General features: G+C 35.7%; 1 protein-coding gene across 1 annotated transcript in view; it reads right to left on the bottom strand.

Moving 5' to 3' along the window:
- SYN2 (synapsin II) overlaps positions 1-24,799 on the bottom strand; it is a 181,954-nt gene that overhangs the window by 94,624 nt on the left and 62,531 nt on the right. Inside the window, exons 2-4 of the mRNA XM_084530558.1 lie at positions 18,374-18,431; positions 16,467-16,558; positions 12,395-12,551 (exon numbers count right to left, since the gene is read on the bottom strand). Of these exons, the coding sequence (XP_084386684.1) occupies positions 12,395-12,551; positions 16,467-16,558; positions 18,374-18,431 (307 nt within the window). The remainder of the gene's footprint in view (positions 1-12,394; positions 12,552-16,466; positions 16,559-18,373; positions 18,432-24,799) is intronic.

Genomic DNA, 24,799 nt, shown 5'->3' with positions numbered 1-24,799 from the left:
TGAACTCTTTTTGAATCCCTCTGTTGTAAAAAATCATCCTTTTACTTGAGATTTAACTTTGCTGAGATGTAAACACTTCTGTATTCTCATGATAAATTTACCTTTTACCTAATATATTAAACATGATACTAAATATATCAATGCCTGTGGGTGAAGTTACTAAAATAAAATTTCAAAGTTTCTAATATGATATTAATAGTCATTATTGCTGCCAGTTTTCTGTGAGCACGTATTACCTAAAAGTAGATGATGCAGGACAGTTTGAAGATTGGGTTGCTATGTTGATCAAATGTTAAGACACAATAAAATTTTCATGCTACTGTATACTTAGAATCATAGAATCGTTTAGGTTGGAAAAGACCTCTAAGATCATCTAGTCCAACCTGTACCCTAGTACTGCCAAGTCCACCATTAAGCCATGTCACTAAGCTCTACATCTACACGTTTTTGAATACCTCCAGAGCTGGTGACTCAACTATTTCCCTGGGCAGCCTGTTCCAATACTTCACAACCCTTTCAGTGAAGAAGTTTTTCCTAATAACCAACCTAAACCTCCCCTGGTGCAACTTAAGGACATTTCCTCCTTGGTGCTTGGGAGAAAAGCCTGATCCCCACATTGCTATAGCCTCCTTTAAGGTAATCACAGAGCTTGTTAAAGTCTCCCCAAGCCTTCTTTTCTCAAGGCTAAAAGAAAACAGGTTCCTTGGCTGCCCGTTATAAGATTTGTTCTCTAGACCCTTCTCCAGCTTCCAGTGTTCTTTGGACACTCTCCAGTGGCACTTTAGTGTCCTTCTTGTAGTGAGTGCCTCAAAACTTAACACAGTATTTGAGCAACATCTTCACCAGAGCTGAGTACAGAGGGAGAATCAGTTCCCTCCCACACTATTTCTGTTATAAGCCAGGATACTCTTGGCCTTCTTGGCCACCTGAGCAAAAAATCTTAACTCATTCTGTTGTAAGACTAAGCATTGATGAAAAATAGCTTCCCAAGGAAATGCTGTAGAGGTTGCTAGTATTTCTCTATGAACTGCACACCTGAGTAAGCGATGCCTGAACATACACACCACTACATGTGAGCATGGATGGGACTGCTGCAATTGGATTTTCCCTTTCAGTACAGAAAAGCTCCATTTTCCCTATAATGACATGCAGATATCTCTTGCGGGGTTTGAATCTTGAATACAAGCTGGTTTACATTATAGGCTGATTTACATTACATTTCTATTAGAGGAAGTTATTAGAGAAAATGACACATGGAAGGTTTTTCTTTGTTTTTTAATCCTCCTTCACACAGCACTTTGAAAAATGTTCTAAAACCATTTTTAGGCTGAGGCTTAGAAACATGGCTGGTCATTCCAGGAAAAAAATATTGCCTCATAAGAGACATTCAAAAGTTAAAAGGCTCAGCATCACTAGTACAAACATATCAGGGGTCCTTGTTGGCCAGCAGACTGAGAAACAAACACTTGTAAACACTTCAGAGGGAAAATAAATTAAGTAACTGTGTGGAAGTGCCTGGAAGGGTATATCTGACACATGCACTCTGTGGGAGTGAATTTAACAAAGATTTTTCACCATGCTTTTTTTTACAGTTTCGTGTTGATACTTTCTTGTACTGATTTTTTAAATTATTACCTAAGTAGTATCTGCGTTTCTTTATGCTCTTCATAATATTGGTTCTTTGTTATGACTGGCCAACATTTCTTCTATTATGATTTAGCAAACATTGAATACTTTTCCAGAAGGCCGGGTATATCCACATTTGATTTGCTATTTGATACTTAACATAAGAATCAAGGAGAAGAGTCTGCTGACGGTAACTTAAGTACTTCTTTCTGTCAGCAGGATCTGACAGACAACTTAATGAAAGTATTCAAACTTTCAAAGTGAATTCAAAGTTTGACATGGCAACGTAACAATGAAACATTGCCTACAAATCAGTTTGGGCATATTAACAGAATACATAAAAGATGGGAACTGACAAAAGAACTTGATGTTCCTCCAGTAGTTTTCCATTATTACTATTCAAAGCCAAAGAATACAGTTGGACTATGAATGGAAAGATAAGTTATAGGGAACCCGCATCACAATTCAAGCAGTAATTTTATAACACAGATGAGTTGTTTCCCAACCCTTTTGTAGCCGAGCCTCACATGTAAACATTGGTGATGATCTCTGCCTCACCAAGTTGGGGTGCCCTCCCCCACTATCTTGTCTTCGAGTCCTGGTGCTTGACCCATCACTCTGGGACTAATGGTATCACTTCCTTCCTTCCTTCCTTCCCCCTTTGACTGTAGCTGATACTTCCTCAGCTCCTTTATCTCCAGCTCCCTCCTTACCCTCTGGGGTGTCTGTCTGCATCTACTGAGATGAAGCTGTTAAGGCTGCGTGGTTTGTGTTGACCCTTCCCTGAAACATTTGGGTGTCTCCACTCTACATTACCCAGAATTTCTGAAGGCATTTATTTGGCTTCTGCACCTCTTCTACAGTTTGAGTACCTCTCTTCTGAGCAGTACATCTCTCCAGTTGTAATCATGGCTGCAAATAACTGCAGGAATAGTTTCACATCTGACAAGATGTACAAGTTATTAGGAATTTCTACAAGACACACACACAAGAAACTCACACCCTTAGAAAAACTTCAGAGCTCTCACGTACGAACTATCAGTGCACCCATGAGACAAAAAAAAATAAATTATCCAACGATTAGAAAAGCAGGATGTTACCAAAAAAAAAAAAAAAAAAGGAAAGAAAAAAAGAAAAAGGATCACAGACAGACAGAAAAATATTTCATCTTGGCTTGCAAAGTTGGGTAGCAAGGCATCTGGCAATAAGAACCACCTTGGCTGATGAAAGAAGAGGTGACAAAATGTGTAAACAGTGAGGAAAGTGAGAATTAAAGGAGACCTGAGGATTAAAAAGAAAGAATAATAGCTATGAGCATAAAACAGAAACAGATCTAGGCATGTTTGTTAGAAAAGAATTAGCAAAAAGTCATACCATAAGGTCTAGATCAAGAGCCATTCTGGAACTTTTTATTTTAAAATGAAAATTTACAGAGATAAACAAGATTTTATTGAACTAAGTCATTCAAATAAAAGCTATGAGAATTCTTTCTTGGGTGCACTTGGCAGCAAGAAGAATGTGTAGTAGATTCCACTATAATGGGAACATCGAGTTCAGTGTCCTGTTCAAGGAAACATTTGTGCACCTGTTTATTTTAATAGGACTTGGGCGTATGCTTAAACACTTTTCAGAAGGGGTTGAGTCTTGCTACAATAAAGGTTTTATTGTGTAGTATGGTTGTTTTTTTGTTGATGATGATTGTTTTTCTTCCCTAAGATGCTAAGATCCTGAGATTTTCCAGTTAAAATAGTTACTTTAAAAAAAAATAAAATATGGAGTTCACTGAAACTTCACAGTAGAATATGAAGAAATCTATTCTGTAATGCAAACTCAGTTTTGCATATATAGCTTTCCCATGTCATTGATAAGGATTCATGTAGTTAAATTTTGTGCAGGTCTTCAGGTGTCTCGATATGAAGATATTTTCAGAAATAATGCATTATTTATGTGTGCAACTGTTGAAAAAGTAAACCTCATTTTAAAACTGCCTAAATATATAAATTACTTTTTTTCTTTTCTTCTCTTTCTCAAGATGAGAAACACAAGCATGTGTTATACAACTTTGTTTACAGAATTCAAACTCAGTCAAATTGGGCTTCTTACATGGACTTTCCTGACCTGAGATGCTTCCTGTTGCATCTCAGCAAGATGAGGAAAATCAATAAACTTTTTTTTCAAATTATCCCTTGACAAAGCTCAATGATAGAATGCCATCCCCCAGGCAGGACTGGCAAACATGATCTCTTTCAAGTACAGCACATAAAGTCACAGGACTTCTCTGAGGTGGCCAGCATCCAAACTATGCTATGCTCTGTTGCAGTTTGAACAGTAAACTAGAGAAGAAACTATTTCATAGTTTCTAGACTTCACAAAAATTTATAAATAGTTTCATAGTTACTAGACTTTGTAAAACCAATGAGAACAAGTCCACTTTGCATCCCTTTCAGATGTGAACTGGAGCTAAGAATAGAAACTCAACATAAAGGAATGACCACGAGGAAATCAGATAGCAATAGCAGCACTGGTGGAATATTTGAAGATAATGTGGGACAGTTATGCTTGTGTAGAGGGAGGGAGGGGACAGGAAGGAGTGGGGATTGTGGCAAGGGAGGCAGCACAATGGAAGGGAGTTTCCCAGATGGCTCACAAATTCCTTCCAAGAACGGGCTTCTAGCCCCCAGATTTTCCCCATGCCTGAGTGACCATGTCCATATATGAAAAACAGATATAATCTCTGCCTAGTTTTTGGCTAGTTTATCATCTAAGGTACTTTAATTGGGAATATATCACACAGGTTTGCTTTTCAAATAAATATTAAGACTGGTCTTCAATTATTGGTATTTGACTTAAGCAAGAACAAAAGCGGGTTTTTGAATTTCAACTCTATACAAGGAACAGCAGATATACAAGGGATACAAACACCAGCTTCACAGTCCTGGTTTTCAGATTAATTTTACAACCTTTATTTAAACATAGCTTCTTTCAGAATAAGCTAAGAAATGATTAAAAGTCTGTTTCAATTTTCTGCCACTGGAAATGTTCAAGGCAATGAAAGTCTGCAATGGATGTCAAGACCTCCCACTGCTGCTCTTTAGTGCAGAGAAGAGCAGGGCAAAGTGACAACAACCTACCATAAAAATTCAGCAATGAAGTAAAAAATCTGAACCTACTCCTGCATTAAAATAGTACTTCATGAGAGTAAATGCTTCTCAAAGGGAAAAGTATATACTCAGTTTATATATAAAGTACTTCATAGTTCAGGCAAGGATCGATGAATACAGAACTGTAAGAGTTACGTGCTGTTTGGAACAGAAGTCAAATCACCACTACACTTTACTATATTCATTATTTAAGGGTCTCTGCTGTTTTCAAGGAATTTCAAGGGAGCTTACTTATTTTAGGAAAGCAAAATTAAGCAAGACCATAATATTCCATTTTTATTGCAGGAATAAACTTAAATATCTCTATAAGTAGGTACCTAGAGGAAATCACACTGTTGTGTATGTATGTAGATTTCTGTTACATATTTAAATAAATAATTATGTACTTTGCTTCAATGTAGTGTTCAAAGTTGCTAGTAAATTACTTTTGACCAAAGAGTTTAAAATGCTTTTACTTTCCTTCTGACACAGTTTTGTGAATTTACTTTCAGCTCTTGCACTACAAATCCATCAACATGTTTTGCTTTAACTGGCAGACTGAGCAAAGAGGCCAAAATCTTCATTGGCTGACGGAGAATTAAACTACGGTTTTTACATTTAATGTTCTGCTTGGATCAGGGCTGGAAGAATAGCACATGTGGACAGTTTGTTCTCTGGCTGTCCTATGGAATACCCTTTATATGAATAAGAGACACAGAAAATGGTTTTAAAACACCTCCTCCCTTTGTGTAAATGTTTGCAAATAGGTAAATTGAATTTGCTGAGGAGATGTCACACATTATGACATGAAGCTCTTCAGACTTTGTCAGTCATGCGATTGTGCCTAGTGCCTGAAAAAACAATTCTTCAATGCCTGGGAAAGAGAAGGGCAGCACCTGACTTGCAGTCCTGAAGTGAAAGAAAGGAGCTGGTTTTTTTTGCTGTATTAGCTTCCTAAACTGTAAAGGTAGGAAAAATGTGGGTGGGATCTACGTATTTCCATATTCTGGCTGTCCACTGTCCCCATCATTTTCTATCAGGTAGATCAATCTTGCCAGAATGGTTGATACAAGAAAGTTTAGTGCTGGTTCCGGGTTTCATCTCATGAAATATATAAAATTAAGTATAGCACAGGTCTGAACATTTCTAAGATTTATAATGTATAAGAGATATTAAATTTTAATATCCCTAAACTTCTTCCCAAATTTGTGTTGAACCCAATTTTAGGGACACATTTTTTAGCTCTGACCTTCAATTAAAAAATCCCTCTGGGATATAGAGAAATACAACAACCAGATTCTAAACCATTGTTCAGCATTACTGTACATATCTTACTCTTGTTAGTTAGCACAGAATTTTCTTACAGTGCAACAATTTTGGGGGAAATTTCTATGTTCTTTCACTAAAACAGATGTAAAATAGCACTTAAGGGTCACTCATAGAAGTAGATTTACAGTAAATAGATATTCAAGGCTTTTATTCTTATGCACATTCATTTTTATCTGTTATTCGTTCTCCAGAAGATACTTTGACACAATATTGAAACTCATCTATGTGGCTGTGTCTGCCTATTGGCATAGTTTCAATAATTTCTGTCAACAGGAAGCTGGAATGAACAGAGCTCATTTCTTTTATATGCTCCTCCCTGCAGAGTGTCTACAACTTTCCTGCCAGTGCCCCAGTCTGTTGCTCAGATTATAAAAGTATATCTCGAAGGCTGGAAAGGCACAAGGGGACAACTTCTTACAGAACACATGAAGGAGAAAACAAGTTAGGGGAGTTGGCAAGTTAGCACACTATAATACCATCAGAAAGCAGCAAAGGACAGTCAAAACAGACCTTCCAACAAAAAAAAAAAAAAAAAAAATAGGAAGGTGAGGACAGAGAAAGTGTTCAATACAAGAAAGAGGAAGACAGATAAGGGGAAAATCATCTGCAAAAGAAACAAAGTAAAACACAATACATGTAGGCACAGCATTATGTAACCTTGGCAAATGGAGCATGATAAAAAAAAAAATAATCAACTAACTTGCAAAAAACCTACTTGGATATCCACTCACAAACTGTAGGAAAAGACACACAGAAGAATTGTGATCTTTATAATACTATGAAGTGGAAAAGCCATGATCAGCCTTCCCTCAGACTGAGTGCAAATGAGTGAGGAAATCACTTTTGGCATAACAGAGTGTTCTATCATACTTCTCTGGCATTTGAAATCCTTAATAGCAAAAAATTCCTACAATGAAGCAAAGTCCCAGTGATCTTTTGAAGGTGTTTCAGTACAAGATGGGTTCACATCTGGAACTCTACATAAAAAATGCCAGAATCTTTCAGATATCTTTAAAATACAGACAAGTCTGTCTTCTGAGTCTTAATTCTACTCTGCCAGCAATTGACCAAAAAACACTTTTTTTTTTTTTTCTTTATGTCCTACATTGCTGAACCAGAGAATGATGTAGCACTTTGTCACTATGTGACGAAGTTTTCTTCTTTAGAGGCTAAACCTGCTCAACACCCAGGTTTCTCATCCATGAAGTGACAGATCTCTCTTCACAAGCTGTTATGACTACACAGTAGCTTGGCATGCTAACGTGAGCTTCTACATCCCCTCTGTGATTATATCAAGTCAGCATTTCAAGTTAAACACAGACTTCCACCAACCTGGCAGCAAGCTAAGGTCATGAAGCTCACAAATGAGCTTATTGTAGACCCATTATCAAGTTGTAGGTTGTACCATCTCCTTCACCAGAAGTGAGTAATTAACATATCAGTGGATCCTGGAAGCTGTCTAAACCAACAGTTTCTAAGTAGCCTCCCAAGGCATGCTAACAAAAGAACAGATTTGCAGCCAGCCACAAATGATACTACATTTTTCCTCTGCAGCAAAGGAAACAGAACTGCTATAATGTGATTGGACTTGGAACATATAACTGTGGTCGGTAGAATTGCTGCAATTCTGTTATCTCTGCACTGTTAAAACACTTACCACTATCTGAACCTATAGACAGCAATCCAGCTACTGTAATGCACATAATTAGTATATCATAGTCAAGGTTGAACTGTAATAAAATGTTCTCTTTATAGCAGATATGGACATTGAACCTTACAGTCCCTGACAAGAATGTCAGAGTTAGAGTCTTTACTGACGTCACCAGTTAATTCCATCTCACTGTATGAGCCCATTTATTGGCCAATTTTTTACAGTATGAGTGAATTTGTGGAATTACTATACTCCTACCAATACTTACAAGTGAAAGTAAAAACCAAGAGCAGGGTTCGCTTAATGCAAACATTTAAGCAAGAATACTTCACAGAAATCCTAACGGGAAACATGCAAAAGGATGCATGCAGGACAGAAGAAAAGTATTTTTTAAAAAATCAACCCAATACACTGGATCTATTTTTTAAAATAACATTTCCCCAGCACTAATCATAAGTATGGGATGACTATGATTTTGCAACATGACAATGCAAGGAAACATTCCAATGAAGTAGATAAAGACCTTTAAAAGTTTCTTCCACAGCTCTGCATTTGCTTAGTAGCAACCAATAGTGTCTATTTATAAAAGCCTTGCTTCCATACTAGGTAAGTATCTTTCTGAAATTCTTACTAACATTTAAGTAGAATACATCTCAAAAGCCAGGATCATGATTTTTTCATGAGGTAGGTGGTAAGTATTATAACAGAAGTGATATAACAGGAGTACTGTGATAATTCCAAATCATTAACATATTTCAGTATGCAAACATTTCACCACAAACATTCAATTCAATATTTTCTTTGCCACAGTTGCTAGCATCCTAAATTTTTAGAGAGTTATATGGTGCTTTGAACTTTTGACTTGCATTTGAAGGAATAATATATGTCCCAACACTAGAAAACACGGGCTTTAAGACTTTATTTTAAAAATATTTTTACCATGTTTCTAGCAACCTTCTCACATCCCCATCTTTTGATAATATATCTTAGATTAAATACTGCCTGCCTACTGGCAATGACATAGAAAACTATGTCTGCAGACACAATGTGAAAAGAGTTCTACCTAAAAATTTTGGGCAGGTGCTTCAGTTTTTAATGTAGGTTGTGAATCTGTCCTCAGAGTAGAAAAAAAATGCTGTGCTATAGGTTCTAATAAAAGCAAAGACCTGATACTGTGAAGTACAGCAAATTAAGGAAAAAAAAAAAACAAAAAACAAAAAAAAAAAAACAAAAAAACAAGATATTGTATTTTGGATTCTAACCCTTATTTTATCCCACAGTCCTTTTATAATTGTAGCCTACCCATACTGACTTTCCCTTCCACCAATTCTATACTACTCCTCATTTTACACTTATTTAAATATGTGCAATTGGTGGCCCTGGCTAATTCAAAAAAAAAAAAAAAAATCTACCTTTAAAGTCCCATTGCATCGGACACCGTTGCCCTGTCTCTTTCTGCTATTATAGAAATTGTGATTTACTTCTGCCACTGAAATTTTACTTGGAGGGTTAATGTAGTTCTCATCAATTAATAAAGATGGTGATTTATGGCTTTATCTAGAGTTCTACTTTTCTTTTTAACATTTTTGAATTTTTATTTCTATATTTTTATAGAAATACCTTTCATAAAAACAACAAATCAACCTTTCTAACAAGGGAATCATCCAGAAAGGCATCCTTTATGTGGTATGAAGAGGATGGGCCTAATCTATGGTCAGTCTAAGCTCGTTTGCTTATTCACACTACTGCAAAATTGACATGGACACTCATGACTGCTGAATATGCTTTCTGAAATACTTTCTGACAGTAGGATGTACTTTACAAAAAGTACATATATGTATGAAGTGGAAACTACTTTTCTTTTCATATCAATGTTAAGACTGAGTAACATAAAATGCAATCAGAATCACTATCTATTCTGACATTTAAACCATGATGAGAAAGACAAGGATTTAAATAAGAAAACGTATTTATCTGCAAACGTACAAATTCAGTTTCACCCAAGCATGAAGTTCGGTGTATAATAAGATATTAGAATAGTAGGTGGTTCAAAAGCTTTAAACAGTGCTGCATATGTTGAACTCACTTCTGAGCAAGGAAATAACAGAATAATTCTGCTAGTTTTTGGTTTGCTTTGTTTTTTCCCCTCTAGTTACAATTTAACTATGTTTTCTAGTTCAGCTTAAATACATGCCATTTTAACACTACGGAACACTTATTGATCTACCTGCCTGAAGTACATCTAGAAGCATGCTATAGGCATCAGTGGTTTTTATGCATAATGTCAGCATTATGCATGATTGAGGAGCACACACTGAGATGAAAAGCATCTAAAACTAGACTACAGTTTGCTGCAGGGATTTTACATAGGCAAGGTAGCATGTTTGAGTTGGATGTAATCTAACAAGCTAGAAGATAATACTAGCAAAACTAACAGTCCCTGCGTTATGCTGCATTATTTGAACATTAGCAAAACTGGCTGAATCAAAGGATCAACAGATTTTTAACCATTAGCTATTTACTCCGAACATGAATTGAAACATGTTTACATGACTTCTTGCATTGGTTACCATCCCCAAACCTGATAAAGGTTTCACAATAGTCTAGGATTAATATGCCCGTACATACTGGTGTCTATACCAGTGAGAACAGAAGTCAGTAAAGTCCAAGTTAAAAGCCTAAACAAGCCACCTTGTGTTTGTACAGAAACTATTTTTGTCCTCAAAATCAAAAGTCTGCATTCTTTTAAAGTAGGATCCAGTTGATGTATAATTCTGATATAAATTTGTAATAGGAATCACTTGCATGATTGCATGCTTACCTTATCATTACATGTAGTTAAAACGTGGAATTAAGGCCCTCTTTGTATTACATACCTTAAATTAAACAACTTCTGTGAAGGGAACTGTTGCAGTAAATCAAAACATGAAACGCTAGTTTGAAGCATGTCACCTGTCTGATACTTTAAAATTTCTCTAGGATAGTTATTAGGGAGGAAGTATCCAAGAGATGTGAAATGGACTTTTGCTGAGACTGCAAAATCTATTTCAAATGAAAAATTTTGGCTGTCAGATGCAGAAACAGCAAGGTAGGAAAATCTCAATGGAAAAAATATCATTCTTCTGTATGTTTGAATAAAATAAGCTTAGCTGAAAAAATAGTTTAATATCATTCATATTGAGGCTTGGCTAAAGTACAGAAATTTAAGCACAGAAAGAAAATATTTGAAAAAAATCAAAGATAAGCAGTTGTAGCAATTATTATAGCAAATATTTCAATAACACCCAATCAATCCCAGTTATTACTGGTCTAAAAAATCAGCACAGTGATTTTCTGTGAAATGAGACCATTTGTAAGAAACATATATTGGTTTGGTGAAAGAACAGCTATGACGCTAATGCTACCAGAAGACTATTAAAAATTATTCAGTTTCTCTCTACTGCATCGTTATTGCATATATATGCTACTGTTACTGTTTCATTGCCCAACTTTACTGCATACAATGAATCAAAGCATTAAGAAATGCCACACAGCATATAAAATATGATGTACTAATATAATGGATTCAGCAATGTACAATATGTATTCTGAAAACTTATAAATGCTTTATTAATTATTTATTCCCCACTGTACATTACTGAAACATAAAAATGTGATAAAATTAGCTGCAAGAGATATATATGAAAACCTGCTGACAATTTTTTAATACGGGTTTTCAAATTAAATCTGAGAAAATAAACATCTTCAAGGCAATAAAAAGTATTAAATCATTACAGTAAAAGTTTATTTTGGTGTGAAAAATACTGAAAAGTCTTATTTTCTTACCCAAACATCAAAAGAAAAAAATTATGAATCACTGGCTATTTATAACAAGTGGTATTCTTTAAAGTTTCATTAGCTCTTGGGCAACTGAATACATCTATTAAACAAAGTGATTGCACCATCCATAATCATCTTTCACAGCTCTGCATTTTAACTTGTTGCTACTAAGCTCTAGTCCAGTATGAATTAAAAAGATCATCAAATTCTACTTTCATCACTACAAAGTATGTACTGAAAAGCTGAAATAGCATCTACACTAAAAGTGGCAAATATCAGTGATTCTCAAATGTGCCTCGTTACTCTATGTGTAACTGAAAAAAGACTAACTTCTACCTCATATGCACAAGGTTATGAAAAGAGCTTTCAGATGAGGAAACTAATAGCTTCAGATTTCCTTGCTGAAGCATATCCCCAAAAATTTCACAGGCAGGAGGAACATACTGGCTAAAAGTCTGTTTAAATTATGATCAAAGCCACAAATATGAAAAATATTCTCAGCTTGCTTTTCCCACACAAATTATGAATAAATACATGTTCATCACTTGAGGAAGGATGTTAGCAACGAATAGGCTTTCCCTTAGTTTCCTCGCTTATTTCATTATTTGTACTGTGCATATTTTTCTCTCCATCTCCACACTGCCAACACTGTCTCTTTGGAAAATAAATAAATAAATAAATAAAATAAAATACATTAGTTTCCTTTTTATTTCTTTCACTATTGTTTCACTGTTCTGTGACTTTGCATTTTGTCACACAAGCATGAATTAAACAAGCAAATAACAGAAGTCACTAAGCCTGCACCAGAACTTTTCAGTACAAGACTTACCACCCATGGTTTATCACAGAAGTTATAGATGGATTCCAGGGAGTTGACGCTAGGGATGCCTGCATACTGCAGCCCAATGATCAAGTTTCGGAAATCTTCATTTTCTGCCATACTGAATGAATGTTGTCGAACAAGGACAAAATCAGGTCTGAATGACCTAGCAAGGAAAATTGATAATAATTAATACCCAAATTGTTTCTGAAAACAGCATCTAATAAATACTGTGACTCCATTAAGTAGAGAGACAAATTAACATGGCTTTTCAGGTTGTTCTGCCACCGAAAGAAACATCAATTCTGAGTATCACAGAATCACAGAATTTCTAGGTTGGAAGAGACCTCAAGATCATCAAGCCCAACCTCTGACCTAACAATAACAATCCCCACTAAACCATATCCCTAAGCTCTACGTCTAAACGTCTTTTAAAGACTTCCAGGGATGGTGACTCCACCACTTCCCTGGGCAGCCTGTTCCAGTGTCTAACAACCCTTTCGGTAAAGAAGTTCTTCCTAACATCCAACCTAAAACTCCCCTGGCGCAACTTTAGCCCATTCCCCCTCATCCTGTCACCAGGCACGTGGGAGAACAGACCAACCCCCACCTCGCTACAGCCTCCTTTAAGGTATCTGTAGAGAGCGATAAGGTCGCCCCTGAGCCTCCTCTTCTCCAGGCTGAACAAGCCCAGCTCCCTCAGCCGCTCCTCGTAGGACTTGTTCTCCAGGCCCCTCACCAGCTTCGTCGCCCTTCTCTGGACCCACTCAAGCACCTCGATGTCCTTCTTGGAGCGAGGGGCCCAAAACTGAACACAGTACTTGAGGTGCGGCCTCACCAGAGCTGAGTACAGGGGGACGATCACCTCCCTAGCCCTGCTGGCCACACTGTTTCTGATACAAGCCAGGATGCCGTTGGCCTTCTTGGCCACCTGAGCACACTGCTGGCTCATATTCAGCTGACTATCCACCAATACTCCCAGGTCCTTCTCTGCCTGGCAGCTCTCCAACCACTCATCTCCCAGCCTGTAGCTCTGCTTGGGGTTATTGCGCCCCAGGTGCAGGACCCGGCACTTGGCCTTGTTGAACTTCATGCAGTTGACCTCAGCCCATCGGTGCAGCCTATCAAGATCCTCCTGCAGAGCTTTCCTACCCTTGAGCAGATGGACACATGTGCATAGCTTGGTGTCATCTGCAAACTTACTGAGGGTGCACTCGATGCCCTCGTCCAGATCATTGATGAAGATATTAAAGAGGACCGGCCCCAGCACCGAGCCCTGGGGGACGCCACTAGTGACTGGCCTCCAACTGGACTTGGCTCCATTCACCACGACTCTTTGGGCCCGGCTATCCAGCCAGTTTCCAACCCAACAAAGCGTGCGCCAGTCCAAGCCAAGAGCAGCCAGTTTCTTAGTTTATTTCTTAGTTTATTTCTAAGTATTTCTTAGTATTTCTTAGTTTATTTCTATGTATACTGATTCCTGAGCAATGAAAAAGATAAAGCAGGCAAACACCTCTGCCAGAAGCTTAAGCAAGTTCTAATGCTTTCCTTTTAGGGAATATTTTTACTTTCACAGCTATTGTCAGTGTTTTAAGGACAATAAGAAAGAGATGAAGCAATCCTAATGCCTGCAAAAGAAATCATCAGAATTGGAGATAATCAGAGTTCAACTTTTGATCAAGATACCACCCCCCATCTGAAATTTAATCATTTTTTCTTGTGTTGCAAAATTCATTAATTCTTGTCCTCTGACTATGCACCTTTGAAAATAGTCTGGCACCACCTTCACCTTACTTAAACTCTGACATCTAGTTTAAGTAAGGTAACATCTGACATCCAGTTTAAGAATTGACATCTAGTTTAAAAAGGTTACAGAAAATAGAAGACATAACACAACAGGTGGAATTCACTCAAACTTGAACTTGAAAGATTCTCCTCTGTATTCAGATTTTATAGGTGGAAAAAACACTAACTAGCTTAAAGATATCAATGTCTTGAAAAAGTATAACTGTGGAGCAAGTGCCTGTCACTTTTTTTTTTTTCCTCTTAATCCCATTCAGCAAAATTCTGTCACAGGAATTTCTATGATTTAATTAACTAATATTTTGCTCATATAGAAAGTCATTTTGGACATCATATCAATAGAACATAAGAATTTTAATCACAGTATTCAGATAAACCTTTTTAGTAATATGTTTACAGTCTGTACTCAATATAAATTTTCACACGAGTGGGACCAGAAATTTCTCCTATTTCTCTTGACAATTGAGACAGAAAAAAAGGAATGTGCTGTATATGCTATTGGCTGACCCATAGTTAATGTTGACTCTCAAAGAACTTCCTTAACTGAATATCCTTCAGTATCTCTGCATTCCTTAGAAACACAAGAACCATACAACAAGCTTCAGGCAACAAATTTCCCAAACCAACAAGGCTTAACGCAAGGTAAAGACTTGCAGATACCTGAAGAAACAGAACTTAGAACTTTTATGAAAAAACTTCCCCCCCCCCCCAACATGTTCTGTATCTCCAGAAAAGTTATTTGTCATGCAAATGTAGAACCGCTCCCATCATGCCTGCTTACCCCTCTTACACCAGAAAGCACACACATATATGCAAATATCCCACACAAAGATGAGTGCAATATCAACTTCAGGTAGCTCTATTTGGTTAAATAAATTTGATTATAAATAAAAGTGATAATACTATAAAATCCTGCATTACCTCACTATTAGAGTTGCCTGATGACGTGGTAAGATTTCTCTGTTTTTTTAACAGCAGTAATTTTAAACAGAAGTTTTATTTTTTATTTTTCTCTCTCTCTCTTAAACAAATATACATCATTTCAGATGCTGTTTCCTTGAGGTTCCCAGCTCTCGTTAAATATTGACATATTGAGATCCTAACTGGGCATCGATACTTATGTTCTGTTTGGAAAATTCTCTACAGCAAAGCCATTAAGGAGCAAGATTTCTTGGCTCCAAAACTTCATTCATTGGGGGGGGGGGGGGCGGGGGGAGAGGGGGAAATCAGATCTGTTACTCTTCTAAGGAAATAATCTTGTGGATTTGGCATAAGTGGTTGTTACATTAAGCTGCAATATTTTTAAAGCACACAAGAAATTAAACAGCTATGAGTTTTAAAGCATAAAGTATGCTTATTTTCAATATTTTTCTTCTTGATTTTTTTTTTTAACATGAAAAAGTAAAAATCTTCAAGTCTTTTATTTGGACAGATGTTGAGCAAAAACACAAAGTTACTAGACATGCAGTCCAGCTCCCTGAACTCTTTCCTGGAGATAAACCTAAGTAGGAAACCACCAGATCACTGTCAGCAGTGTGATCTACCTTTCTATATGCATTCAGCCAAACTGTTACACTTAAGCCATTAACTGCACTGACCAAAATCAGAGTAATTCCCCAGTTATAGAACTGTCTGAAATAATTTTCCTAATGTAAATTAAGCTTTTACTTTGCCCTGATTTACTCCTGTTTCCCTCCCTACATTTACAAAGCTGAACATGTTCTCTCTGGAGGAAAATAAATAAATAAATAAATAAATAAAATGGTGAAAAGACCCCTGACTTCCATTGGAATAATTCTTTTATGGACAAAATAACCTAATAGGAAATTACCTAAACTGTGATATTACAGTAACTATCCAGAAAGAATTCATATGACTTGGTCCATGTCAATAGAAAACAGCAGGCCCTGGGTGGGAGCTGCAGCCCATGGAGAAGAGCCCACGCAGGAGCGGGTGGTGTGGGGGGAGCTGCCACCTGTGAGGGACCTGCATTGGAGCAGTTTGCTCCTGACAGATGGAACCCATGGTATGGACCCACATGAAGAGCTGCTGCCCGTGGGAGGCCTTGTCACATGACTTACTCCACTGATCAGATACTTTTCATGGCAAAAATCCCTATTACCGTATACAAAAAAAAAAAAAAAAAACAAAAAAAACAAACAAACAAACAAAAAAAACCACAACATTCAGTATATTTTACATGTACATTTACATTATGCATGTAAAATTACATGCAAAACCTATTGCTTCTTGCTCTTATTGTATTTAGTTTTCTTACCTGACGACTTTAGTGCCATTCCGAAATACTTGGATATCCACCGCATAATTGCCATCAGCATGGGCTATCAAGTTGATTTCTGAAAATTCTGCCTGTGAAAAGAGGACTCGCATTAGTCGGTCTGTTTTATTTTACCTTTATTTTCCTAAATCCCTTCTGTTAAGTATTAATATCTGAACAGCTGACAATATATAATTGGACCGCAATGTGCACTAAGAGGATCTTCTTAATTGGATCTTAATCCAATGGCATGCATCATATATGAAGCAATCGAACAAATTAGAAAATATAAAGAAAGAAAAAAAAATGCATAAACAAAGACTGTGGGGTGGTAGAGATTTATTTCCTTTGTATGGTTTGCTATAGAAATTAATCAAGGCACAACAAACATTTACCAAACATGCTGAAGCAAATAGCACAAAAGCAGTGTTAAGGTAAATATGAGAAACAGAATATTTTCTTATCACACTTAGTATGTTTTGTTTTTTCTTCCCTTTCCTTCACATATTTTACTCCTTTCTATTTATTTTATGTACATTTAGTCTTCTTCCTAAAAGATCAGTTGCTCCTAAACAATTGACATGCAAAATTCACAAATAAAGGATTTTTTCAAAGTATCTTCTCACACTGGAAATGTGGCATTTAAAAGGAACCAATTCCATACTCTGAATCTACAGTTATTTGAAATAAAAGAACAGGATGTTTTTCATTTATCCACAGTCTTTCATCAGCTTAGACTCTCAAAGCACTTTACAATAACATTACACAGCAGAATAATTGAAATGCAGCCAACTGTCTTCTAGTGGATAAATAAAAGTGTCTTTGCTATCCTAGACACTAGTACAGAGTAGAGACTGTCAGAATTCTCATTAGTCTCCTCTTGAAAAATGGTGTCACTGAAGGCCTTCCTAAGTAAAATCTGTGTAAGGCTTTCAGAATTAGTGTTCATTTAAGGCAAGTGTTGACTCCTCTATCCACCATTCCAACTCAACAGTTTAAGTATGTGCTTGATTTCAAGCATGGATGATTCTTCATTAAATCTTATACATTTATATACTTTCTTGGATCAATGTTTTAAACACAAAGAGCAGATTTAAGACTTTGTAAAATCAGTGCAAATGATGAGAGATTAAAATATTTGTATAAATGCTGACAAAACATTAATAAATCATTTAAAAATTAAGATTCACAACTAGTCTCTCCCATTCATTTATTACATTAAAAAATTACACGGATTCACAGTATAGATTTCATACTTTAAAAACTTAATATGTGATAGAAAATATTTTAGATTATAGGTAGGTTGCTGTAAGCAGTATACAAACAAAATAATGCCCTTCAGTATTAGGAAAAGAACACTGAAGTTACTAACTCAATTTATTTGTACACAAACAGTAAAGGTGTCAATGCTTTACAAAGTGTTTAATAGGGTTCAGAAGCCTTCAATCTATTGCTGATTAAAGGTGGTTTTGGTCCTACAAAGACCTTATGAAGGAAACTCTAGGCTTACACAGTGCTAGCATTAAAGTGTACGTGATGTCAACTGCACATTCTGATTTAGATGTGAGTGGTATTTTGGAACAAAATAGCTTGCCTCCTTCTTCCCCTCTCTCAATACTCCTGAAAATCCCTGCAAAGCAGTTCCAAGTTGAGAACAGTGCAGAGCTAGATAGTACAGCATTAAAGTGATTTAGATAAGCTGGATCCACAGTGCCAGTGATATTTTTGCCTCACTCCTTGAAATTCCAAATAAAATTCAACCTTTTAGTTTTCTACCCAATTTGAATTTTTTTTTCTTTTTTACTGAATTACAAAGGACTACATACCTATTTATGCATATATGCATGTACGTGTATATATACACACGAGCACATAAAAATAACATTCAGATTAAGTCATTTAATTACCTGTTCAACCTTTATGTCATATTCTCCATGAACCTTTTTTCCACGGAAAGCCTTGGCCCTGCAAGAAAGAAGGAAGACAGAAAATCAAGGATATGTATATCCGTAATCAATAGCTGCATAAAGCTTCCTTTATGGCCTTCAGTGTCTTGAAAATACACGTATATACTAAAAGAATACACATTTTATCCCCTTTATCATCCTTTTGTCCTTAATATCCTGTCACAAACTATTTTGTGATTCCTGCAATCACCCAATATGAAGTACATACTAAGGTGTACTTAAATACATATTTCACAGTTACTAATATGAGTACCATTAACAAGATGCAATCCTGCTTGCGTTAAAACTGACAACATCAATGGAAATTCACTTCAGTGTGAACAAGATCCTAAGCAACACCACTCACACTAATCTTTGTTCACTTAATTTATTTAGAAAAAATGGTTTATTGGAAACATTATGCCTAAAAATTTTCAACTGTTTTTAAAGGAAGTATCATAGGTACTGGAGACTGTTGTCACTAAATTTGCAAGTGATCAATTTACTAAATAGTTTTGCTTTTTCTAGATTGTAACTTGTGGCAGTGTAATTAACCTGAAAGAGAGATTACCAACTGTTAAGCACTGTGATTGCTTTGATAAAACAGAACTGAATTAAATGGTCCAAACCTCAGGCCTCACAAGCAATGTATTTTGTGTTTTATGTCTTATCTAGCATTTATTTGTTTTGGAGAAAACAGAAATGAAATAAAAACCTGTTGATAAAAGGGAATTACTCTAACACTCTGAAGCTGGAAAAGGGTATCAGTCTCTGTAACTTCTTTATTCAAGCCAAAGTTTAAAGTACCTTTCCCACTTTTATTAATAACAAGCAAAAATCTACTCTACATAATACTCTACTCTACAAAATAAAACAAAACAGAACATCTGCAAGTACTTAAAAAAAAAAAAAAAAAAAAAAAAAAAAAAAAACTATTTTGTCCATTTCAACATTTGACAAAATGCTATTTATTCAACTTTATTTTATATATTTATATTCAATTTTATTTTATTTATATATTATATTCAATTAAATCTACCTCATCAGTGAAAGTAGCATATACTCTATAATAAAAAAAATCACTGTTACTTTTCAAAAATCCTTTTCCCACTGAGATTGAGAAGAGTTTCACCATTGGTTTCAGCACTGGAGGAACTAAATTCCATGATAATCAACAGAAAACACTGCCTTAGGCAACATATTTCTTAACGATATTTTATATATTTTGGATAACTGATGGTAAAAAACAAAGAAACTGTTTATAATGAAATGGCATACAGAAATATTGTTCAGCAATTAAGTCTGTATGTATATGCAATTGCTAAGATAAAAATGAAGAAAATATTTGCATTATTGGTTTATACTGTTTTCTTTTAATTAATACAGATGAGATACTAAGTTTTAAATCCACTGTTTTATTACAGAAGGTGCCTACTGAGGATAACATTATCACATATTTTTGCCTGTAAAAAAAAAAAAAAGTAGAAGTTAAATACACTGTATAACAAGTCTAACTTAAAGAAATAGTATTCATTTTTTTTTTCCCAGTTTGTTCTGAATGGTAATTTGACCATATAGAGAGACTAAACCTCCTACAGTGCTTACCCTAACAAATATCAGCAATTAATTTCTTCTTCATGACAGGAAATGGAACTGAGAAACCACAAAGAGCCAAAGAGAGGCTCCTCTGTTCTTTAGCACTAAGCATTTATTGGAATATGCTCCAAACATTAGTTAAAGTGAAATGTTATCCCTTTAAATTCACTTTTCCTACTTCAACATCCTTTAGAGATGAAACAACCTTTAAAAAAACTAAATTCTGGCATGATTCACATTTCAACAAATGACTTCAGCTTTGAAAATAAACAGCAATAGTAAGTACTGAAGTTATGCCATCTGGGGCTTGAAAACAAATGTGACATTTAAACATTCAGAGAGACCTAATTTCAAATGAGCATTAACCCACATTTGATAAAAATGTGTAATATTCAATAATATTCTCCAAATGTTGAGCTGCAAACTGCAAGAATTTATCTAGATCTCTCTAAAAATACATTACAATAAAAAGTCATGCATCTAATTTCAGAAGAAACTCCGAGATATTCTTAGTAGGAGTGTGCTGTGAAATAGAACCTAGTTTGCATTTTACTTACGGTGCTTAGGAAATATAGTCATACCCTGCTTGAGTTTTTTTCCTATTTATAGTCTTATCAGAAAGACATTTATTACCTTATTAATTACCTTACTTTTTTAAGAGAAGATGGGAAACAAAATGATATGGCATTATTCTTTTACCAAAAAAAAAAATCACTTAAACATAGTTTGAAATTCCAGTTAAACATTATTACTCTCAGTACCAAGCATGGAATGCCTGTGTATCAACCCTGGGAGCACCTCAGTAGAAAGAACATAATGCTTTCATGCTCAGAATCTCTAGTCAAGGCGTTTGAGAAGAGTACAAGGTTAGCTGTCAGTATGAGTAAAGATAATATAACAAATGTGCCCCAAGTCAAGTAACATTTGGCTGCCCGTTGCTGATGATTTTTGAATTGTTTGTAAGGAAGAGAAGGGAAGAAAGCAGTACTGTTATTCATATGGAAGTCCCTGTGTAAACAGTTGCTTTCCAAAGCCTACATGTAAAGAAAACAACCAGGTACTACTATGAATGCTCCTTACTAGAGGTATTAGCATGAACTCTTGCAGTCAGGATCTTTTCAAAATAAGTGAAATATTTATATATTTATTGCTTCACAATTCATTTTCTGGATAAAATCTTGAACATTTAAAATTAACCAACTATAGAATATATAGTTACCATAAATACATAAATATATAAGTACATAAATATATGAACTGATGCTACTTAACTTTGGCAAGGACAATGAATAAAGTAGTGAGCAATAAAAATGTTTCAAACATATTAAAAAAGGCCTGAAACGTTTCTCTCAAACTACGCAGCATCTACATAAATTTCCACAATATCTTACTGTGCCATGAAACCAATGACATAAATGAACAAAGCATTAACACAGGTGCTACATCAGCTGGCAACAAAATCAACAGGAAAATCATTTGCTAACATGCAATAGATTTAGACCAATTTAGTTTGCATTCTTAAATACCACAATAGAGTTCACCAGCAACAGCCTTATTAAAGTCAAAATCATGCATCCGGCAAAAGAATGGGTTCCAGTCCTACAGACTACTGCTCATGTATGTAAATCTCTTATTTACACAGCTCTGCATATTCCTAAACACAGCAATTTGCCCTTCTAGACAATTAGCACAGTGCTGGTAGTCTAATTTCTGTACAATGTACACAGGATTCAGATCAGCTTAAGCACTGATTTCTGGGCATGCCTGAACAGTGGGAACTAATTTCTGTTCCCATCAATAAGAGCTTTGTATGCTCAAAAAACAATTAATATTGCCAGCTTACTACAACTGGGCAAAAGTTTATTCACCAATTAGAACAGTAGCACCCTCTAGAGTACAGAAATTGCAGACTGTCAATGTGCATAAACAGCTTAATTAACTTTGAGCACGGTAACTTACGCATACATACACCGCAGTCTCAAATAACTGGTTCACTGGAATTAACAAATGCATGTAAAGATTTTGGCAGACTGTGACAAAAGCAGACAGATTTCCAAGAACTTAGCGTCTGGATCACTAGCCTCAGACACGGAATAGAAAATACTGAAGGGAAAACAAACCCAGTCTTCAAGTTCAAGTCTGGTTAGCAACAAAGATTTTTGCCACCCTAGTCAATCAAAATACCTGAAAAGAGAATTACTAGAAATAAAGCCAAGCACTTGTGGTCCTACTGTATATTAGGACATGATGAAGTCATCTCAGATGGCCTAGCAATGTTAGAATATTTCACATAGGTAGTTCTGTCAAGCTAATAGGATTCTTCATTGCTGATCTGCCCAGTTACTGGGGAGCATGGAAGCACAGTTACTTGCGCAATTCAAACTTAACAGGGTAGTACAAAACATCTGTAGGAAACAATCCTGCTCTGGTGCAGGACTTTCCTTCCTTGACTTCTGTAACTTGAACCAAAGAACTTTCTGTTAAATATATCCTAAAAACCAGATCTCCTCACTCCTCCATGCAGAGGCACTCAACTGTCATACCATTACTCATTCCCTTTATGAGTGATGGCAAAGCTCATGAAAAGGAATTTTTCAGCAGAGGATTTTCCTGCCCAAACAATAGAGAAGCTGCCCAAAGAAATTCAACTCTAAAAGTGTTAAAAAAAATATATATATATATAGAAATATAGAATCCAAGCCTATTAAGTGGCAAATATTCCACTTCCCTTCCTGTGCTGTGTATCCCCCTTGCTGGAAAGTGGTGTGTTTTTGTTTGTTTGTTTTCAGTTGGTTGTGTGTTTTTTTTTTTTTCCCCTCATAATTTATTACTAGTCTTTGTTTCTTTTTCTTTTTTTAAACAAATTATCCTATCTCCTTGTCATATATCAGAATATTCATCTTTTTTACTCTGATGATATAAACAAAACAGAACTATTTTTCTTCTTTCACAGTGCAGACCTACAAGCCCAAGAACCACCTCTCTGTTGCTTTAAACAGGAGCCCTTCTATTTGTCACTCTGTTCTGTGCCTGAATACAGTATTTTGCTAGAACTCTAATCAAGAAGAACATGCCTCCTACTCTTGAATCTCTAATTTGAGCTTAAATTTGCTGGTTTTTCAGAACAGCATGCTTTACTGAAAATGCCTAATTTTCTGCCCACTCAAGGTTAAACAAGTACTTTTTCATGACCAAATGCTAGACTGCCTTTCTGTTTGTCTCAAAACCCCACATCTCAGATTATGTAATACTTACCATTAGCCCTATACTGTGGAAGATTTATAGTCACGATGTAATTTCTGTGGGTTTATTTTGTAAATTAGATGACAAATGAAAGTATTTTTAAATACTTTAAAGAATAATCACTAGAAGACCTCATACTTGATGCAACATATAAGCTTTTCCAAATCTGTTAGACTCATTGGAACAAACAATTACTACACATTCCCAAGTATAGATTCATAAGAATACTTTGTATTCTGAAGAAAAAGTCCAAACGTTCATATAGAAAACCATCATTAGCCATATTAAGAAATATTATCACAGAATCACAGAATTTCTAGGTTGGAAGAGACCTCAAGATCATCGAGTCCAACCTCTGACCTAATGCTAACAGTCCCCACTAAACTATATCCCTAAGCTCTACAAATTATTATTGTTCTAAATACTGCTGGATGTTTTAATGGTTCCTAGGACTATAAGACAAACTGCATATCTGCAGCAGTTATGATAAGTTCCTTAAACTTATCTATGTAAATGTAAGTCAGTATGAAAATATTGCAGGCTAGACTAATAAAGTTAGATTTGCCAATAAAGTTAGATTTGCCTAACAACTAAAAGTCCACTCTTTCCAACTTCTCACTCTGCTGACAACAAAGATAAATGAGGACAAACAGATAACAAACAACTTTACTATTCAGAAGGTAATGCATTCTGTCTTGAATAAATGGCAAAAATGTCACACAAGGAAGCCACAGTTGATTGTTCCATAGAAGAAAAAATAGAAATAACATCTAGTGATACTTTTCTTTGCTCTTTCCCATTGAAGTAAAGAAAGTAAACTGATACACTAATAGAAAGTAATTCCTGACAATATTTGAAATGCCATAAAAAACAGTCTGGAGTGAAAGAATTTTTGAGACTGAATCCATACTACTGATAAAATCTTCAGCAGAAATTTATCTGCCTTTCATTATTTTCTATTTACACTGAAATCTCTAAGGCTCTAGGTTTTAAATGCCTCTCAGCAAGATGCATGACTGTATGTGATATGAGAATATATGAATCTTTTATGCTTGCAGACATTACCAAGTGATAGTCATATATAACATGCGGGGCTATCATGTTTGAAATTTCATCTTCGGGAATCCTGCACTTAGTACAGAATATGTACCTTAAAAACCTCTCCAGCTAGTTTCGCTCCTGTGCTCAACCCATAGATGAGATTCTGAGTGGGTTTATTTATTTATTTATTTATTTATTTTTAAGTCAACATGAGGTGAGAGAGAGAGGAAAGCATGCAAGATACGTATATGTCTGGAGAGAAACTGATAAAGAGATGCACACCTTTCAGCCACAGCTCGTAGTTAAACGAGATTAACTGCAACATCAAACCTTCAACCGTAACATCATACCTTAAATCTTCAGCCCTACACGCAGGGACAAGACTCAGGGGAAGCAGTGGGCAATGGGAGGAGAAGAGATAAGAGCCAGAATATCCTGTTGGAGATATACATGTACTTATACACACACACACAATACACACACACACAAACACTCACAACACAATCA

This window comes from Aythya ferina (genome assembly GCF_964211825.1).
Source record: "Aythya ferina genome assembly, chromosome: 10".
In the NCBI taxonomy this organism is placed as follows: Eukaryota; Metazoa; Chordata; class Aves; order Anseriformes; family Anatidae; genus Aythya; species Aythya ferina.
This window is presented reverse-complemented; position numbering and strand designations above follow the sequence as displayed.